This window comes from Scyliorhinus canicula, chromosome 1, assembly GCF_902713615.1.
Source record: "Scyliorhinus canicula chromosome 1, sScyCan1.1, whole genome shotgun sequence".
Lineage (NCBI taxonomy): Eukaryota > Metazoa > Chordata > Chondrichthyes > Carcharhiniformes > Scyliorhinidae > Scyliorhinus > Scyliorhinus canicula.
The window spans coordinates 197,010,393-197,031,941 of NC_052146.1; the positions used below are offsets into that span (position 1 = coordinate 197,010,393).

The 21,549-nt window shown below is 47.4% G+C and overlaps 1 protein-coding gene across 3 annotated transcripts in view; it reads left to right on the forward strand.

The window, feature by feature from the left end:
* The window catches only part of cfap61 (cilia and flagella associated protein 61), a 490,576-nt gene that overhangs the window by 373,319 nt on the left and 95,708 nt on the right, over window positions 1-21,549 (forward strand). For all 3 annotated transcript variants that reach the window (XM_038805956.1, XM_038805965.1, XM_038805971.1), the window contains exon 24: window positions 5,116-5,321. In XM_038805956.1, coding sequence (XP_038661884.1) covers window positions 5,116-5,321 — 206 coding nt within the window. The remainder of the gene's footprint in view (window positions 1-5,115; window positions 5,322-21,549) is intronic.

Consider the following 21,549-nt stretch of genomic DNA (forward strand, 5'->3'; position numbering starts at 1 on the left):
TCCTTATCCCTCAATATCCAGGGTTCACTGGATTTGTTGGTCCCACCCTTTTCCTTGATTGGAATATGTTGACCCTGTACTCTCCCTATTTCCTGTTTGATTGTATCCCCCTGTTCTGTCACAGATTTACCTAAACGCGTCTGCTCCCAATCCACTCTGGCCAAATCATATCTGATCTTATTAAAATCGACCTTCTCCCAGTTTAGAACTTTGATCTCAGGCCCATCCTTGTCCTTTCCCATAACAATCTTGAATCTAATGGAGTTCTGGGCCGGGATTCTCACTTACCCGACGGGGTGGGGGGTCCCGGCGTGATGGAGTGGCGTGAACCACTCTGACGTTGGGCCACCCCAAAGGTGTGGAAGTCTCCGCACCTTTAGGGGTCAAGCCCTCATCTTGAGTGGCTAGGCCCGCGCCGGAGAGGTTGGCGCTCCGCCGGCTGGCGTGGAAGGCCTTTGGCGCCACGCCAGCCGGGGCCAAAGGGACTTCGCCGGCCGGCGAAAGTCCGCGCATGCGCCAGAGCGTCGACGTCATCTCCGCGCATACGCAGGGGAGAGGGTCACTTCCGCCTCCGCCATGGTGAAGACCATGGCGAAGGCTGAAGGAAAAGAGTGCCCCTATGGCACAGGCCTGCCCACCGATTGGTGGGCCCCGATCGCGGGCCAGGCCACCATGGGGACACACCCCGGGGCCAAATCGCCCCACGCCCCCCCCAGGACCCCGGAGCCCGCCCGCGCCGCCTACTCCCGCCGGTAAGGTAGGTGGTTTGATCCACGCCAGCGGGAGAGACGTGACAGCGGCGGGACTTCGGCCCATCGTGGGCCGGAGAATCGTCGTGGGGGGCCCGCCGACCGGCGCGGCGCGTTTCCCGCCCCCGGAGAATTCGGTCACGGCGGGAGCGGGATTGACGCTGGCCCCCGGCGATTCTCCGATCCAGCTTCCCCACTGATATTTGAACCACTTGCCCAGTTACGTTACCGAAAATTTAGTCCAGGACCGTCCCCTTCATGTAGGTCCTTCTATATACTGGCTTAAAAAGTTCTCCTGGATACATTTTAAGAATTCCACTCCCTCTAAACCTTTTACACTATGGCTACCCCAGTTAATATTGGCAAAGTTGAAGTCGACCACTTTCACTACAATATTAAGGCGCTGCAATTTCTCCTTATGACACCCTGGTTTGTGTCAATTTTGGACAATCTTGGTTTAGAGATTTTTCAATGATTGTGCCTTTACTCTGTTGGTCTCAGACCCATACTCTCTCCCCTGGCTTCAGCACTGATAACCCATGTGCTTTATGCCTGTGATTAACGTTCAGAGCCTGGTTGTTTCTCTGTTCTTCTTCATGCTGTTTGACCCTCTCATGATCATTTGTGGTGATGCTAGATTTCTGTTTTTGTTCATGGCTGCTTATGGCACAAGTAAAACAGTTAGTAATCATTTATTCAACAGAGTGAGTATTCAACAGATGACCTTGGCGAAGTATTTGAAGAATATCAAGTTAAAGTGCTCTTGGTATGACAAATCTTTCATTGAGACTAGTAAGTTGTCTATGACTGTGAGGTGCTTGTGCTGTTCAAAACACTGCCGAAGTATCAGTTTAGTGGGGATATAGTCTGGAGATCCTTCCAGACAATATTCTCAGATTGGAGACATCCTTTGCCTTGTTTCTGGACTTGTTTTATTTCCTGTAGTAGTAGCTAATTGCTGAATAATTAGTATGGATATACTTCAACTGCCTTGACAAAGTGTAAATTCACTTGTTGATTTCTTCTGATGGTATTCATGACAGTGTGCCTGTTGTTGGTTTGATACTTCCCTTGCACATACTCTATGATGGAGTCTTACCTCATCAATCTCAATCTTATCTGCTGGATTCTGGGTGGCATCTTCACAATTTATTTCATGTTCAAAAGGGTGACTCGTTGCTCATGGTCTGTTTTGATTTTGAAACAAAATCACTTAACAGAGTCTGAAAATATTTTACATGTCCACGTTGCTACCAAAGCTTTTTCTATTATGGTATATCATTGTTCTGTTTCTATTAGTGACCTGGAGGCATAGTCTCAATTTGCCACCTCTCTCTGCACTCAAAATAATACTGCCTCCAGACCTGCAGATGATGCACCCGTTGCTAATGTGGTCAGTAATTATGTGTCATAACGTGGCAAGATTTTAGACGAGATTAAAAATTGTTTAGTCTTTCAAAGACATTTTGCTGCTCCATATTCCAGCACTACTGTTAACCCTGTCTCAAGGGTTCATTGGCCTTTGCTAAATTTGAAAGGAACTTGCCTCCTTGATTGACCATCTCAAGGAATCTTTGAAGCTCAGTGATGTTCCTGGGTTGTGTAAATGTTCTAGCCACTTTTGTTTCTGTGGATCAACTGTGATTCCAGTGCCCTAGAATCCATAGAGTTGGCACACTCACATTTTTCAATGTCTCAGGTCTGCAATCATGCTCTTCCCTCATGGAGCCATGTATAGGTATGTGTTCCTGCCTTCTAGAGTGTGAGACATTGTTCTCTGGAAAATTTCTGGAGTGGGTGCTATTTCAAAGGACAATCTGTTGAAGCCATAATGACTGAATGGCGTTATAAAAGTGGCCAGCAATCTGGATTCTTTGTCCAGAGACAATTCCAAAATCCAGTGTTTGCATCCAATTTGGTAAATAAAGTGGAAAGGCTCAGTAGCCACTGAGGCCATTGGATGGATCTCGCGTTCCAGTGATTTGTTTACTTTAGTTAAATCTACACTGGTTCTTATCGAGCCATTTGGCTTTGGGACCATTGATGTACCATCAATTGAACGCGAGACGATTTGCTGGACAAAAGTATGGCTTTAATCAGCTAGATGTTAGCCCTGCGGTTGATTACAGTATAAGGATGACCGCCGGGAGTACTGGGTATTTATACTCAGCCTCTCGACCAATCGGGGAGCCGTCACATGACTGGTCTCAACCAACCGGTCGAGAGGCACATGACCGACCATGGCCAATGGTAAGCCGGTGTTCTGCACCAATGGCTGGCAGCTATGCTAATCATACCACCACAACCATATCATTCCTGAACACCATTTTATTGACATAGTTATCGGTGAGATACCCCCCTCCTGCTGCATCTGTTCAATTCACCCTTTAATTTGTCTAAGAGTGGGTGGGGCAAATTGGTTTAGCATCAGCTCATATGGTGATATGGTACTCAGTCTTTAACTTCACTAGCCCTATCAACAATTTTGGAAATTCATTTCAAAATGTTCTGCTGTAGTTCTAGCCAGCAACATTGTCCACTTTATAGATTAATTTCAGTTCTAAGCATACCTTTCTCAAGAGAGCAGTCTTGATTTTGAATGACATAAAGAGGTTGAAGATTTCTCGGTCTTTATACTTCAGCCCTGCCAAGTGTTGGCTTTTCGATTTTAAAGTTGTCACATCAGGACATTGTAATTTGATAGATGAGGTTTGCAGTGTAATCTGTTTGAGTCACTTGACTTCATCTGACAAAACAAAAAACCCTGCTCCTGTGTCTAGTATCAATTCTGTGAACTTTGAGTTTGTTTTCATAATCATTTACCTTCCCCAAGTAAGTTGGTTGCTTTGCTTCTGGTTCTTCCACTTAAGAACACAGAACATGGAACATACAGTGCAGGAGGAGGCCATTCGGCCCGTCAAGTCTGCACCAACCCACTTAAACATCACTTCCACCCTATCCCCATAACCCAATAACCCCTAATAACCTTTTTGGTCACTAAACCCCTGAGTGGTTGGCGCCACTCCCCTACTCCGGGACCCTCCGTCACGCCGGGTAGGGGAGAATGCCGCCCCTGGTCTTTTTGATCTTTTTTGTGAAATCCTGAAGCAGTTCTGTATCTTGTGAACCTTTTTCTCCAGTTGTCTCTGTTTAAAGCCTGTACTCTGAAGAATTTCAGGGAGTTGTAGTGTGGATTTCATGCTTCTTCTGAGCCCTGGAATTGTTCCTGCTCTGTGTTACTGCTTGCTGCTTCAAGTCTGTGCTCACCGCTGTCCAGTCTCCATGTCTGTGTCTCAGCTTACATCTGATGCTCCTGCAATTTTCCAAAACTTGCTGAGTCTTATTTTTTTCTTTTGTCCTTCCTTTGAGGGTCGTTTACCTTGCCAGCTCTGCATCTTATTTTTAAAGTCTTTTACTCACTGCAACTATGTTTCGGGATCTAGACAGGGGTTTGGGGGATTGTCTATTCTCCCCAAAGTATGCTGCTTGAGTCTGTAGCTTCTTAAAACCATTACTCTTTATTTACAGCAAGCTACGCATTTCCCGCACCAGCCTCCCCGAACAGGTGCCGGAATGTGGCAACTAGGGGCTTTTCACAGTAACTTCATTTGAACCTACTTGTGACAATAAGCGATTTTCATTTCATTTAGACCTCTATGCGAAGTTGGAGCTTATTGTCCTCCCAATCCCATTTATTTCTCAGTCATATGATGTGACATCATTTTTACATCAGCATCATGCCTGTTTCTGATGTTAACCCTTACTCTACAGAGATCAATACCTATTTCTAATGTAGAACTCTTCCTACCTGCCATTTTTCCTCTCCTGCATTTCAAAATTGCTATTTATTATAACCAGACATTCTTGGATTTGTTTTGAGCAATTAGTGCTGTTTTCCATTCAACTCTGGCAATAGCTCTTCCCAAGCAGCCACATTTCATTATTAAGGGCTTAATTTCCAGCATTTTATCTTTCATAAAGATGAGCATTATTGGTCTCCATTAATTTGATTACTTACCATACATTCTTCCTAATGGAGCCAAAAGTGGGACATGAACAACTCAATGACAATTAGACACAGTTACTGCTGAAAATCTGTCTGAAGTGCATTTACATATATTAGCACAAATGAAGAAACCTTTTTTTTAAACTGCCCTTTACATTGGGAGCTTGTTCACATTCTTTTATCTTGTCAGAAGTTCCCCAATACACCAGCTCATTTTGGATCAAAGGAGCATTGGCCCACTGGTTAAGAAAATAATTAATGTCACAAAATCCCCCCTGCCTTCCAGGAAATCAATTTCTAATATATAATTCAATTAACACTCTGTTGGTTGTATTTAATTATTTTCTTCCATTTTTCTCGGGGCGTGAAATAATCACAGGAAGTCCTGAGACTGGAAATTACTTTGAAATCCACTTGAACCAATACAACATGGTAGAATCCATCACCTGTCTATCACTGAACCCTTTACCAGTGTCCAACTATATTTGCTTGTACGGACAACATGAGCGTCTCCTTAATAATTTGTGTTCCCGCTTTGATGAGTGCCTGATTTCAGATTTGTACAGGTAAGGTAGAGATAGATATTGTGTGGTTATATAAGGCATATTTTTTCATATTGTATGAGAGGCTGATTATATGTATTAAATTGTATGTAATTGTGAATGTTGTTGTTTGGGAACATGAATAAAAATGGTTTGTATCAGTCATCAAAAGTCAAGAGAATATGAGCTATAAACTACCCAAACAAATTCACATCTTAAAAATGCATTTTCTTTCACTACCTCAGCATTCTTCTCTAAAGTGGAGTAAAATTTCAGGGGATGCCAGCACACAACTTTGGATTGGTTTATTGTCACATGTACCGAGGTACAGTGAAAAGTATTGTCCTGCTTGCAGTCCAAACAGATAATTCCGTACATCAAAAGAAAATACATAATAGGGCAACAGAAAATACACAATGTAAATACATAGACACAGGCATCGGGTGAAGATGTGTGACGAGATCAGATCAGTCTATAAGTCCATTAGTCCAAAAGAAAGTCATTTAGGAGTCTGGTAACAGTGGGGGAAGAAGCTGTTTATGAATCTGTTAGTGCGTGTTCTCAGACTTTTGTATCTCCTGCCCGATGGAAGAAGTTGGAAGAATGACTAAGCTGGGAGAGAGGGGTCTTTGATTATGCTGTCCGTTTTCCCAAGGCAGCGGGAGGTGTAGACAGAGTCAATGGATAGGAGGTGGGTACGTGTAATGCAGGCATTTTCAAAGTGGGGGTCGCGACCCGCAGGTGGGTCGCAGGCGGGTGACAGGAGGGTCACGGAGCCGTCCATCGCGGGGTTCCTGATCGCGGGAATTCACACCCAACAGCCGCAGCAACCAGCTTTTAACAATGCTGGCTGCGAGCAGCTTTACAAATGGCGGCTGCGGTCCGCTAAAAAAAATGCAGGCATCACTCATCAGTGCGCAAGCGGCCCGGGAATGTTGGGACCTGAACCTGGGGTCATGGTGCGATCGCGGCATGCCGGCGGCTGACTGCGTGGTGACTACCGATGACCTCGATCTGTTTTGCATCCCTAAACTCAAACAATCTGGAGAGAGTATATATTCCTCATGGTTTAATCATGAACAGAACTGAACGTTTGGCAAGGGACATAATGAAAGCCATGAGAAATCATCACACCGTCGTCTTCTGTGTACTGAAGGGTAGCTGTAAGTTTTTTTGCTGACCTTTTAGACTATATTAATTATAGAATCTACAGTGCAGAAGGCCATCTAGTCTGCACTGGCCCTTGGAAAGAGAACCCTACTCAGGCCCACATCTCCACCCTATCCCTGTAACCCAGTAATCTCACTTAACCTTTTTGGACACTAAGGGCAATTTAGCATGGCCAATCCACCTAACCCGCATATCTTTGGACTGTGGGAGAAAACCGGAGCACCCGGAAGAAACACACGCAGACACAGGGTGAACGTGCAGACTCCACACAGACAGTGGCCAAAGCAGGGAATCGAACCTGGGATCCTGAAGCTGTGAAGCAACTGTGCGAACCACTGTGCTACCGTACTGCCCTTGAAGCATTGAATCGAAACAGTGACCAGTCAATCCCTATGACGGTGGACTTCATCCATTTGAAGAGTTACTGTAATAATCAGTCAACAGGGGAGCTACTCAGAGTTTAGGAACTGAAGTACGAACTCCACGCTTTCTCCTCGAGAAATTGTCCTCTCTGGTTGATTCATTTTCTGATGAAACTTAGATAATAACTATGTCTTACCTTGCAGTCATCTTTTCAATTCTAAATGAACTGAACCTCAAATTGCAAGGGAAGGGCGATGATTGCTTTCGGCACTGTGAAGAAATTGCAGCTTTCCAAAACTCATTGAAAGTTTGGCAATTGCGAGTCAAAGCCAAAATTACTACATGTTCCCCAAACTGCTACGACAAATCGAAGAAAACAGCATTAGTAAGGAAATTGTAAATGGACTGGCAAGCCTGTCTCCAAATGAAGCTGACTGAACTTCTGCACCTCAGCTCTGATAGCACATTAAAAACACGGCACAAGTCAATGAATCTGTCAGCATTCTGGAGTAGTATCTCTGAGGAGTATCCAGAGCTGAGTAAAACAAGCATTTTGTTGCTTTTGTCCTTCACAATGACCTAAATGTGCGAGGTTAGATTTTCCGTCCTCACAAAGATGAAGAAGGCATAAAGGAACTGACTAATTCCTGCACCCAATATGCACATAGCTCTCTCCTCCTGTGAACCTGATAGGAGTGCGATCGTGAGGACCAAGCAGGCTCACCACTCGCATTAAAGGTAACTGAAAATGGTGGGTCGCGAATATCGGCCGGTGTGGGTCACCAAGGTCGGCCGGAGTGGGCCCTGAAGATTGGCCAGTTGGTAAAAATGGGTCCCCGGAAAAAAGGTTTGAAAAACACTGGTGTAATGGACTGGGCGGTGTTCATGACTCTCTGTAGTTTCTTCCGGTATTGGGCCGAGCAGTTACCATACCAGGCTGTGATGCAGCCAGATAGGATGGTTTCTATGGTGCATCTGTAAACGTTGGTAAGAGTAAATGTGGACATCCCGAATTTCCTTAGTTTCCTGAGACAGTATAAGTTCTGTTGTACTTTCTTGGTTGTCGCGCCAACGTGGGTGGACAGCACAGTGGATTAAACAGCTGGCTTGTAAAAGCAGAACAAGGCCAGCAGCGCGGGTTCAATTCCTGTACCAGCCTCCCCGAACAGGCGCCGGAATGTGGCGACTAGGGGCTTTTTACAGTAACTTCATTTGAAGCCTACTTGTGACAATAAGTGATTTTCATTTCATTCATTTCATTTCATTTTCACCAGAACAGATTTTTGGTGACGTGCACATCTAGGAATTTGAAGCTGTTGACCATCTCCACCTCGGCCCCATTGATACAGACAGGGGTGTACAGTGCCTGTTTGACAGACAGGGGTGTACAGTTTGAAAAACACTGGTGTAATGGACTGGGCGGTGTTCATGACTCTCTGTAGTTTCTTCCGGTATTGGGCCGAGCAGTTACCATACCAGGCTGTGATGCAGCCAGATAGGATGGTTTCTATGGTGCACCTGTAAACGTTGGTAAGAGTAAATGTGGACATCCCGAATTTCCTTAGTTTCCTGAGACAGTATAAGTTCTGTTGTACTTTCTTGGTTGTCGCGCCAACGTGGGTGGACAGCACAGTGGATTAAACAGCTGGCTTGTAAAAGCAGAACAAGGCCAGCAGCGCGGGTTCAATTCCTGTACCAGCCTCCCCGAACCGGCGCCGGAATGTGGCGACTAGGGGCTTTTTACAGTAACTTCATTTGAAGCCTACTTGTGACAATAAGTGATTTTCATTTCATTCATTTCATTTCATTTTCACCAGAACAGATTTTTGGTGACGTGCACATCCAGGAATTTGAAGCTGTTGACCATCTCCACCTCGGCCCCATTGATACAGACAGGGGTGTACAGTGCTTTTCTTTCTGGAGTCAATGACCAGCTCTTTAGTTTTGCTGACATTGTGGGAGAGATTGTTGTCTTTACACCACTCCACTAGGTGCTCTATCTCCCTCCCGTATTCTGATTCATCGTTGTTCAAGATCCAACCCGCTATGGTTAAGTCGTGAGCAAACGTGTAGATGGAATTGGAGTCAAATCTTGCCAGGAAGTTGAGTCTGTATAGGGAGTATAGTAGGGAGCTAAGTATGCAGCCTTGAAGGGCCCTGGTATTGAGGTCTATCGTGGAGGAGGTGTTGTTGTTTATTCTTACTGATTGTGGTCTGTGGGTCAGGAAGTCGTGGATCCTGTTGCAGAGGGAGGAGCCAAGTGCTAGGTTTTGGAGCTTCGATATGAGCTTGGCTGGGATTTAAAAAATAATAATTATGGTGTTGAAGGCGGAGTTGTAGTCAATAAATATTGAAACGACTCTTACCGTATTCCTTTACCCTCTAGTTATTTAGATAATGCACATTCTCAAGTTCACATACTCCAGTGTCCTTAACAACATCACAATTACAGCAGAGTTGCTATTTATGCCTACCTTTTGGAACCAATATGATCTTAACCTGGTTGATGATGACACAGTGACTAATAGGTAAAGCTCAGCATTCTACCTGCACCTCATATCCTACAATCTGTGAATGAACTATTCAACCCATTGAATGTTTCTTTGTGAAAGTAGTAGATTTGAATATGTTAGAAAGAAGCCCCTTTGTGAAATGCAGCAAAAGTTAGAATTTATAGTGTTACCCAAAGCACGGGCAGGATTCTCCGTCCTAGACACGGAGATTTGGGACACTCTTTTGTGTGTGGTGTGCACTGGGGCGCCATTATTTCTGTGGTGGAAGGGAGGATGCCCCTCCTTGATGAGGGGTCGGCAGTACTCCCCTTGTTAGTTGGAGAGGGAGGGGCAACATTTGCATTGTGAGGGGGGTGCTGTCTCTGGCTGCTGGGATCAGGGAGCCAGGTCAAAATGGCGATCCAAGGCCAGTAAGTGCAGAAAAACTAATGTGTTTGCCGCTATGCATAATTCTGCAAAGTAAAGATGTAAGAATACCACTTCTCAACACTCCTAGCCCTACTGAAACACAGTCCCGATTCTATGCTGGTTGGAGAACTTAGTTTCTGAAACAGAGAATCCCGCCCAGAGATCTTTTTCGATACTTGATACAGAATGTTTTATCATAGAATTTACAGTGCAGAAGGAGGCCATTCGGCCCATCGAGTCTGCACCGGCTCTTGGAAAGAGCACCCTACTTAAGCCCACGCCTCCACCCTATCCCCGTAACTCAGTAACCCCACCTAACCCTTTTGGACACTAAGGGCAATTTATCATGGCCAATCCACCTAACCTGCACATCTTTGGACTGTGGGAGGAAACCGGAGCACTAGGAGGAAACCCACGCAGACACGGGGAGAACGTGCAGACTGCACAGACATTGACCCAAGCCGGGAATCGAACCTGGGACCCTGGAGCTGTGAAGCAACTGTGCTAACCACTGTGCTACCCAAAGAATTTGAGCCAAAAGTATTTTTGAGTTGAACCAGAGACTGAAGAGAATATAGCCTAATTCAAAGTTTCAACAAAAAAGTGCACACAGCCAAATGGTGAAAGGCTCTGTTTTCAATATGAACAAATTCTTGCATTGTTTCCTGTCAATTGATTATAGCACAGCATTGACAATAGCAGGAAATATGAAGATGTGTTTTATTGGCATGTTCATCGTAACTAACTTGATATTGTCTCGGTCATGTAAGCATTTGAGAAATATGACAGGAATAGAATAATATTTTGAGAAGCTTTTGTTGTATAACATTCTGAAATACTTTCTTATACTTCTGTTATATCACACCAGCCACTATGAGCACGGCTCAGTGAAATAGTCACAAAAGTCATCGCAGCTAGATTGTTGTAGGCTCTATCTTCCTTGGAAGTTCAGAGTTATATAATCAGTGTCCCTTTAGAAACAATCTGGTTGAATGCACAAGCTGAGCTACCACCAACTAACCTAAAACCATGTTCATGCCAAATTGTAGACATAAATAACAGTTCCACTGTATACCATAACTTCTGATACGTAATTAGGAATGCAGGATCATGTGATCTTAAGTCAACTTCTAGTAGTATACTGGGCCTGATATTGCAGGACCATTACTTTGGGATGCCCTTTGTGAAATTATTAGTTTATTTCACTCCATAAGCTGCACTCCATAGCATTGTTACGATTACAGTCGGTATTATAACTGGATGGGAAGACCCCAGAATGGAACTCTGGCTCACTTTTACTTTTTATTTAGAAAACGTGGAGTCACAGGGCCACTAATTAGTTTTAAAGACAAGGAAAAAAAAATTATTAAACATGAAAAAATTGGGACTTCCGGTTGCAGCATATAGGTGGACGTCACATGTGGGCTCGAACCAGCTGCCCCGCCATCCCAAGGTGAACCCCAGGGCTCTAAGGGCACCAACCGGGCCCGTCCCATGGATTGGTGACGGAGGGCACTAGCTCCCCCAAGTTCCAATCCTTCGGTAAGGCCGCGTCTCAGCAGCACTTGGAAAATGTTAGTGGACAGTCTCTGGGGCACAATCTGTTGAGCACCACTGGCACATGAGCTGGAGCCCTCTGGCCCCAGCGATCTAGAGGATGCCCGCCAGGGGCATCGAAGGCCGCAGAACGAGTTAAGCAGCTGGCTGCCTCCACCTCTGATGTGCATCCTGGGGAGACACTTAGACGTGGTGGTAGCGCTAGGAAGGCAAAGCACATCGAGGATCAATGAGGGCATGTGAGATCTACCATGCGGATTTAGCGGCACTTTGCGATCACTAAAACTCAGTAGAAATTTGAGTTAAAACTTCTCAGGTGCAAATAAGAATCTGTTTTATTTGCCTCTATTGATTACAATTGTGAATCATTTAAAGTCATATATTCCAATAAGTCCAGCTAACAAAGGACTCAATAGAAGCAATCTTGTAGACAATTCAACTTTCAAGTAATTCAGAAATGATTTTCTTGCTTACGGCAAACAGCTTGCAATAATTTCAAAAAGTCAAAATCAGAAAATGAAATATGAAAGACAGCGAGTAAGTTAACTCAAAGTATAGATGATTCATGAAGTAAAAAATGACCGTACGATCTATCACGATTATACTAAATCATATCAGACTTTAGCCATCTAGCTATACCCCGATGTAATCCTAATGGGTTTGGGTTAGAATCAAATAAGTTTGATTCGACGCTCAGCCGTCTTTAATTAATAGGCATCATCAACCTAAAATGCATTCTTGTATGGAATGCGATTCAGCTTCCTTATCGCATAAACTTGCTTGTTAGGACAATGGTGTCTATGCTGTTGCCATGGAGCTTGCCTTGTCCTTGGATTACTTTATCTTGGAATTGTATTTGTTAGCTGCATAGGACTTCTGCTGTTCTGTGTTCTGTTTGCAGCTATGTTCTGAAATGCTGAATGTGTGTTTTGTAATGACCTGAGGTTATGAGTGAGTTTTAAAATGGTATTTAATAGACAAGGGGCTTAATGTTAAATAGCTATCTTTTACCTATAAAAAATAGCTGGCTTCTACAGGGCACCAGGGGAGGGAGGAGGTGGGGGGGGGGGGGGGGGGGGGGGGGCGCGGAAATCGGTAGGGGGGTGAGGGTGGAGGTAACGAGGGGGGGGCTGCCTCCATCAGGAGAGTTGGGACCTATATAGAACATTAAACACCCTTGCACAGAACCAATAGGATTGCCTCTGTCACTTTCTTCCACAATGTATCCTTACGTGCAGGTGATGTGTGTGAGCAAGCACTCAGCAGACAGGCAGGGGTCAGACTATGGCATAGATTGAGGAGCTCCAGCACTCAGCTCTCTGCGGGTTATCAGAATCCTCCTGTCCTCAACAGTGACCCGCTGATGGTGCTGACACAGTCGCTGCACCCTGGAATGATGTTACACAGACCCTGGGTGGGTGGGAAATGGGAGTGGGGTGGGCGATGACGGTTTAGGCCAAAATGAACAGGGAAAGTATAAGGGCCTCCCTGGCCCTCCAAGCTTGCCGGATCCTCGCCGCTGTCGCCTGTCCTTCAGCCTCCGGCTGGCCTCAGGTTCCTCCCCAGCCTCGACCTCCAGCCCCTGCTGGTCCGACGCCTCATCATCCTCCTTGAAGGTGGCCACATATTCCCCACCACCAACCTCCAACCCATCTCCCCGCTGCTGTGTGACGTTGTGGAGGGCACAGTAGACCACAACAATATAGGCGACCCTCCAGGCGGTGTACTGGATGCACGGCTCAATCACAGCCCGGGAGGCCACATGGGCCTTCTATATCGGGTCTTCGCTTCGGTCTCCACCCTTCATACTGCTGTCATTAGCCAGGCCCCCAAGAGCCAGCCGCCCATCCTGGGTTTCTCCTCAAAGAGAGAAAGGATAACCGACTGCCCCAGGATGGAGCTATCGTGGACATTCCCAGGAAGCTGGCACACTTGTGCATTATCGTCATATGGTGGTCGCACACAAGCTATATATTCAGGGAGTGGACCCCCTTTCAATTAACATAGTGCACCCCCAAATGGCCCGGTGAGCGCAGAGCAACATGCGTGGCATCTATGACCCCTGGACCTGGGGCGTCCCGGTGACGGCGGAGAAACCTGCCTGCTGCCCGGGCATCTTGCTGAGCTTGGCCCATGTCAAAGATGGTGTAGTCTTCCACTGGGAATAAAGGGCATCCGTGACCTGTTGAATGCACCTGTGGGCTGGGGCCTGGGAGATACCACCCAGGTTCTCGCTCGAGCTCTGGAATTATCCTGAGACTTAAATGTTCATGGCTGCAGTGATTTTGGCGGGCACCGGGAGCAGGTGTCCTACTCCTCCTCGTGGTGCAAGTCCACGAGGACATAGCACAGGTGCCGTACCATCTCCTTGTTAAGGTGGAGCCTCCTGCGGCATGTGTTGTCTGTCATATGTTCAAAAGACCAATGACGCCTGTTCATCTTTGGCCATCTTGGGACTCTCCCTCTGGGTGCCTCCCTGGCCTGATGGGAAGCCAGGTCCTCAGGGTGTGGGGTTATGTCCGGCACATGGGCTGCTGCCTCGAGCATCTGCAGATGTTGCTACGGCTGCTGCCGTCTCTGCAGTTTGTCTGCATCACCTAGCGCACCACGAAGGCCACCTCTGCATCCAACATCCCAGTCATGGCATTCAATATCTGTAAGGAATTATGAGAGCGTTAGACTGACAAACAGCGGTGGCTCGCACCCCAGGACTCGCCATTCCCCATTGATCCACCCCTCCCCCCATCCCCCATCTGTAATGCTTGCCTAGGCACACCCGGCCGCAGCAGGACCTCCTCACCGGACCCCAGATCCTGTACCCCGGACACCCGTTCACAACCTCAACTGGACCAGGTGCTCACCCACCCATTCCCTGGTTTTTCGGATATTGGCTGCTGCATGTGTGGTATTGCCTCCTGCAATGTTTAGGCATGATATTCAGGCATCGGGGCCTGGTTGGGATGCTAGGCAATGACTCTCACATTCTACATGACCCGCCCACCCATGGGGATCCACTTGGGATGTGTGCAGTGCTTACTTAACCATGATTGCCAAATCCCTATTAGCAATAGCCTTCAGCTGCACGGCCAGAGGCCTCAACAGTCAGTGGGGTTATGGGTGTTCTGTGGGGCAGCCAGCCAGAGACAAGAGTTTCCCCCGGAACACATGATCCAGGGGTTGGCATGGTGGTGCCGCGAATGGTTGCCTCCCGGCTGCCCCTCCAGTACCTTTCCCCCAACCTCCCATGGCGGCCCACCCTTGCAGAGGGTCCCCCACCACCAGCCGAGTGTCCACAAACCCCACCAAGCATTGGGGCAGCAAGCCCAGCACCGCTGGGCTCTTTGGCCATGACCAAAAATGGCTACTCACCTCCACGGCTCCCCACAGAAGCCCTTCCGCCATATCCACGTTTTTAAAAAGACGTACTAATCGGTACCAGCGTTGTAGTGATCTGCATATCTGTATATATTCAAAGGGTTAATGTAAAGACACTACAACTAAGTAATCACCAGAGGGCAGCACTAGAGATATATAAATAGACAGACTGAAGCCAAGATCAGTCTCTTCACAGGAACAGGGTCTAGTGACCACAAGCATACAAGGACAGCTCAGCACAAATGTAGATAAGTATTTCTTAATCAATCATGTTCATGTAACATCTAGTTTAAGCATTGGAGAGAGAACGAACTCACAGTTAGTTAGTCAACGTTACTCAATAAAGTATTCGCTCTAATTGGAAGACTACGAGTGTTAATCACTATCAAGTTAAAGATCATCCTGGAAGAAGCAAGTCAGTAACACATGTTGCACAAAGCAATACAACATTACTATCAGAAATAGTAATATAATAAGCGTGACCACTTGCTGGGGAGGCCGCTGAATGACAGGAGGCCATTGGATATGGGGTGGCTCCCGTTAATTGTATGGAAATGTGATTTAAGTGGTGATAATTGGTTTCTTGCCTCGCTCCAGCAAGATCCCGATTTTGCCTATGGGACTGGGTTGGTTACAACGCAAACTGTTTGGCGCTTGGCACGGGTCTCATTTTTGGCCTCTCCCGCTATTCAGCAACCTCGTTTCGATTAACGAGAGCATAACAAGGCTGGAGAATCACGCTCAAAGGATCTGTTTCTGGAGGGGAGATTCGTAAGTTTGGAGGAGTTTGGGATGAAGTATGGGCTCCAGCATGAGGAGTGCTTCAGGCATGTACAGGTGCGGAATTTCGCAAGAAAGGCTTTACCAAGCTTTCCGGTGGCACCATCATCCTAGTTACTGAAGGAAGTGCTGTCGTAGGGGGAGCTGGAGAGTGGGGTCGTTTCAGCGATCTACAGCAGGATTATGAAAGAGGACAAGGAGTCCAGGAAGGGCATTACGGCCAAGTGGGAGGAAGAGTTGAGGATGAGGCAGGATGATGGATTGTAATGCAAACTGTTGCGAAGGTCAATGCTTCAACCTTGTGCGCGAAGCTGGGGTTGATGCAAATAAAAGTGTTTAGGGCGCACTTAATGAAGGGCAGGATGAGCAGGTGGTTTGAGAGGGTGGAGGATAGTTGCGAGCGGTGCGGGAGGGGCCTGGCCAAGCATGTCCGTATGTTCTGGTCTTGTCCAAAGTTGGAGAAATATTGGGTGTCATTTTTCAGCACCATGTCTGAGGTTCTGTATGTGGAATTGGAGCTGGATCTTTTGGAGGCCATATTTGGGGTGTCAGACCTGAAGGAGCTGCTGACGGCAGAGGGGGCAGACGTTGATTGCTCGTAGGCGGGCTCTGTTGGAGTGGAGGTCAGCTTTTCCATGTAGTGCCGGTGTGGCTGGGGGACCTAATGGATTTCTTGTATTTGGAGGTGAGATTTGCTCTTAGAGGGGCAGATGATAATAATCTTTATTAGTGTCACAAGTAGGCTTACATTAACACTGCAATGAAGTGGGGCACCACAGCGGCACAGTGGTTAGCACTGCTGCCTCACAGCGCTGAGGTTCCGGGTTCGATCCCGGCACTGGGTCACTGTCCATGTGGAGTTTGCACTTTCTCCCCGTGTATGTGTGGGTCTCACCCCCACAACCCAAAGATGTGCAGAAAGGTGGATTGGTCACACTGAATTGCCCCTTAATTGGAAAAAGTAAATAATTGTGTAATCTCAATTTATAAAACACAAACACTGCAATGAAGTTATTGTGAAAAGCCCCTAGCTGCCACACTACTGTGCCTGTTTGGGTACACTGAGGGAGAATTCAAAATGTCCAATTCACCTAACAGCACATCTTCCGGGACTTGTGCGAGGAAACTGAAGCACTCTCAGGAAACCCACGCAGACAGGGGGACAATGCACAGACTCTGCACAGACAGTGACCCAAGCCTGGAATCGAACCAGGGTCCCTGGCACTGTGAAGCAACAATGCTAACCACTGCACCAGAGATGGGGCTTGTTTGTTTTACATTTTGGTGACCTGGTTGTGTCAAGTGGTGGGGGGGTTATGTACTGTTGAATAAAACTTTTTCCCCCAAAAATGAAAAAATTGGATTATGATACAATACTCCTTTATTCCCCCTTAGTTTAACAATTATACACAGTTTTGAAAATCACTTATTGTCACAAGTAGGCTTCAAATTAAGATACAGTGAAAAAACCCTAGTCACCACATTCCGGCACCTGTTTTGGGAGGCTGGTACTGGAATTTTAAGATTACAGATTTTAAGATTAACGCGGATTAAAAAGTGCATCTTAAATTACATCGGTCTCATGAACACACAAAGTCCTTTTTAAGCACACAAGATGACTGTGGTAACACTCACTCCTGTCTGAACCCAAGTAAATGTGTGTGTAGGTTGTCGTGTTAGGCACGCTGGTCTAACACTGGCTGCAACTGGATGAAGCTTAGATCAGCAAGACACTCCAGACCTTGAAGTTAGTTCAATCAGGCTTATTGAACGAATAGTACAGTTCTCTGTGAGTTCGACTCTCTGCTAATTTAAGTGTGGTTACTCTGTCTGACTGAACCAGACTAGCTCTTAGGCACATGGTGGAGGTGTGAGATTGTAACAACACCCTTGACTGACTCTCTAGATGTTCATCAGTGGAAAGAGGCGGAGTGTGAGTGCCTCGTGTCTTTTCTAGCCTGAGTGTCCTGCTTATTGGTAATGTCCTGTTCTCTGTGTCCATTAGCTGCTTGTCTGTATATCATTATGTGTTTGTCTGCATATCATGACATCTCCCCCTTTTTAATGTTTGGATGACATATGTGAACGTATTTATAAGAATAGGCCAATATTAACATATATACATGCAGTGGATGTGAACATATGTACATGTGAAAACAGCTGTCTAATGCAAGAACACAGAACATAGCAAACAGAACAAAAGTTCATAAGTCCAGTCTCTGTGGCTTGCGTCTGATCCTGGTCGACCGCCGGAGAGGTGGTGGTGGGGACAACACTGCCTTGATGGGCGGGATTGAAGCCTGACTGGTGGCCTCGTGAGTCGAGGTATCAGGAGGTGGCAAAACAACAGTAGGAAACGGAGAAGAATATGATTGCGGGCAGACAACTTTGCGCAGTGCCCGTCTGTTTTGTCGCACAACAGAACAATCAACCAGACGCACAACACATGAGCGGGGGGCTGCCTCTCAAACAACGACAGCTGGAGTTGACCAGCCTCCATCAGGGATCTTGACCCGAACAGTGTCTGACGGGGATAACACGGGCAAATCGGTGGCATGAGCATCATAGCCCTGTTTTTGCCGGTCTCAGAGTTGCTGCACCTTCTGCAGCACCGGGAGGTGATCCAGGTTGGCCACATGTATGGCTAGAAGTGTTATTCGCAGGTCCCTGTTCATCAGGAATTGAGCCGGTGACATGCCAGTAGACAGTGGGGTCGCCCTGTACGCAAGCAGCGCAAGGTGAATGTCAGACGCAGAATCCGCGACCTTGCAGATGAGCTGCTTCACTGCGGTACCCCTTTCTCAACTTTTCCGTTTGACTGCAGATAGTGTGGGCTGGAAGTGACGTGTTTGAACTGATACAACTGAGACCATTCATGGTTGCTGAAGCACGGGCCATTTCACTCATGACAGTGAGTGGGATACCATGCCTGGAGAACGTCTCCTTACAGGCCTTGATGACGGTCCGAGATGTGAGGTCTGAGAGCTTCATGACTTCAGGGTAATTGGAAAAGTAATCAATGATTAACACGTAATCACGACAATTTGCATGAAAGAGGTCGATGCCAACCTTGGACCACGGAGAGGTCGATTTCATGCTGCTGAAGTGTCTCCTTACTCTGCGCTGACTGGAACCGTTGACAGGTCGCACAGTTAAGGACCATGTTTGCGATGTCCTGGCTGATCCCAGGCCAGTAGACAGCCTGCCTGGCTCTGCGTCTGCACTTTTCCACACCCAGGTGGCCCTCATGGATTTGACGGGAGCACCAAGCTCTGGAGACTGTGTGGTTTACAATCCGGTCCAGTTTGAGGAGGATACCATCAACCACCGTCAGGTCGTCCTTTACATTGAAAAATTGAGGGCACTGCCCTTTTTGCCAGCCATTGCCTAGTTGTTGCATAACACGCTGCAAGAGGGGGTCTTTGGCTGTCTCCTCACGGATATGAATCACCTTCTCATCAGATGCCTGGAGGGTGTTAGCGCACAGCTGCACCTGTGACTCAACCTGTGACTCAATTTGCTGGATGACGTTCAGTGGTTCACTAGGCACGGTGATGGAACGGGACAGTGTGTCAGCAATGATGAGGTCCTTGCCAGGCGTGTCGAGCAAGTCAAAGTCATACCTTCTGAGTTTGAGGAGGATGCGCTGCAACCGAGGCGTCATGTCATTAAAGTCCTTGTGGATAATGTGGACCCGGTGCCTGTGATCCGTCTCAACTGTGAATGTCGGCAGGCCGTAGACATAGTCATGAAGCTTGAGAATGCCGGTGAGAAGGCCCAGGCATTTCTTCTCGATTTGTGCAATACTTTGTTCCATGGGCGTCATTGCCCTTGATGCGTAGGCAACCAGTGCCCAGGATGAAGTGTCATCGCGTTACAGCAGGAACGCACCGATGCCATCCTGGCTTGCATCTGTCGAGATCTTCGTTTCCCTGTCTGGGTCGAAAAATGCCAATACGGGTGCAATGGTGAGCTTGGCTTTCAGCTCCAACCACTCTGCCTGATGGGCCGCCTTCCACTCGAAGGCCATGGACTTTTTCACTAGGTTTTGTAGGGCCGTGGTGTGTGAGGCCATGTTTGGGATTAACTTGCCCAGAAAATTGACCATGCCCAGGAAGCACAATACCGCCTTCTTGTCTTCCGGGACCTTCATGGCTGCGATGGCCTTGACCTTGTTTGTGTCGGGGCACACGCCCTGATGAAAGATCTGGTCTCCTAGGAACTTGAGTGTCGACATGCCAAAGCAACATTTGGCCCTGTTCAGCTTCAGGCCATTGGCGTGGACACGGCGGAATACCTGCTGGAGATGGGAAACATGCTCCACAGGGGTCGTAGACCATATGATGACGTCGTCCACGTACAGACGAACCCCTTCGATGCCCTCCATCATCTGCTCCTTGACGCGATGAAATATCTCCGATGCCGAAACGATGACGAACGGCATACGGTTATAGCAGTACCTGCCAAACGGTGTGTTGAAGGTGCAGAGCCTTCTTCTGGACTCATCCAGCTGGATTTGCCAGAATCCATGTGATGCATCTAACTTTGTGAAAAACCGTGCATGTGCCATCTCACTGGTGAGTACCTCCCGCTTCAGGATGGGGTAGTGTTCACGCATTATATTCTGGTTGAGATCCTTGGGATCAATGCAGATGCGCAGGTCGCCAGAGGGTTTTTTAACCACCACCATCGAGCTGACCCAGTCAGTCGGTTCGGTTACCCTGGAAATGATCCCCTGCTGCTGCAGCTCCTTGAGCTGTTCCTTCAGGCGCTCCTTTAGTGGAGCCAGGAGCCGGTGTGGTGCTTGGCATCAGGTCGCAGTAGGATGTTGTACCGATATGGCAAAGTGCCCATCCCGTCAAACACATCTGGATACTAAGCGAGGATGTCGTCAATGCCAGCTTGAAGATCCACGTTGGAGGATATCGTTGAATAAACCCGCTGCACCAGGTTTAGCATTTTACAGGCATGCGCCCCCAGTAGGGATGCCCTGTCCAGCTTGACAATTTCAAACCTTAGCCGTGCATGGGTACTCTGGTTGGAGACGAGTAGATGGCAGGACCCCAGTGCCGTAATGGCATTACCGTTATAATTCAGGATCTGGCAGGCTGCTGGAAGGACCTTGGGGGGCTTCCTGATGCGTTTGAAGTTTGCCTGTGAGAGGAGGTTGGCAAAAGCACCTGTGTCCAGCTGGAACTGGATGGGGCAGCGGTTGACCTGCATCACCGCACGCCATTCGTCCTCCAAATCCACAGCGAGGATGGACTGAATGTGAGATCAGTTAGGTGTGGCATGTTCATGTGTGGTAATGATGCCCACTCGGTAGGCAGACTCCAAGCACTCATACTCTGGATCCGATGTACTTCCAAGATCAGAATCCTGTAATCGTCGTTGCACAAATCTGGAAACGCTGTTGTCGGAATTGGGAGCGCTGGCCTCTGACTGGTGGTGCAGACCTGCATAGTGTCCAGGCTTCCCGCAGTTTAAACATCGCTTGCCTCTTGCAGGGCAGTGAACCTTTAAGTGGGCATTGCAACAGTTCGGGCACGTCATGACGTCGGCGTTGTGACGCGGTGTACGTCGTCGCACATGCGCAGTGCGGTCGGAAGATGTCTCCACCTGCGCAGTTTGGGTGTCGGCCGCCTCGTTATCCCATTCGCATCGCGCATGCATGTGGCTCCGGGAAAAATGAGCGATATGGCCGCTGTCTTCAATGCTGTGGCGCTGCATCCGGGAGATGGCCTGCACACTCAGTGCCTCGTGGGAGGCACGTTTCTCATTTTCAGCCGATTTGTATTGGGCGTACCGATTTTTTGCGTGCTCATGCACGGTACATGTTTGAATAGCAACTGGCAGGGTCATTTGCTTGATTTTTAAGAGCTGCTCTCTCAGAGGATCAGAGTGAACTCCAAACATGATTTGGTCTCTGATCATAGAGTCAGCAATATCACCAAAGTTGCAGGTCAGCGCTAGAAGGCGGAGGCTAGTTAAGAAGGCATTGAAAGATTCATCTTTACCTTGAAGACGTTGTTTGAATATGTAGCGCTCGCAGATTTCATTGGTGTCCACTTCACAGTGACTATCGA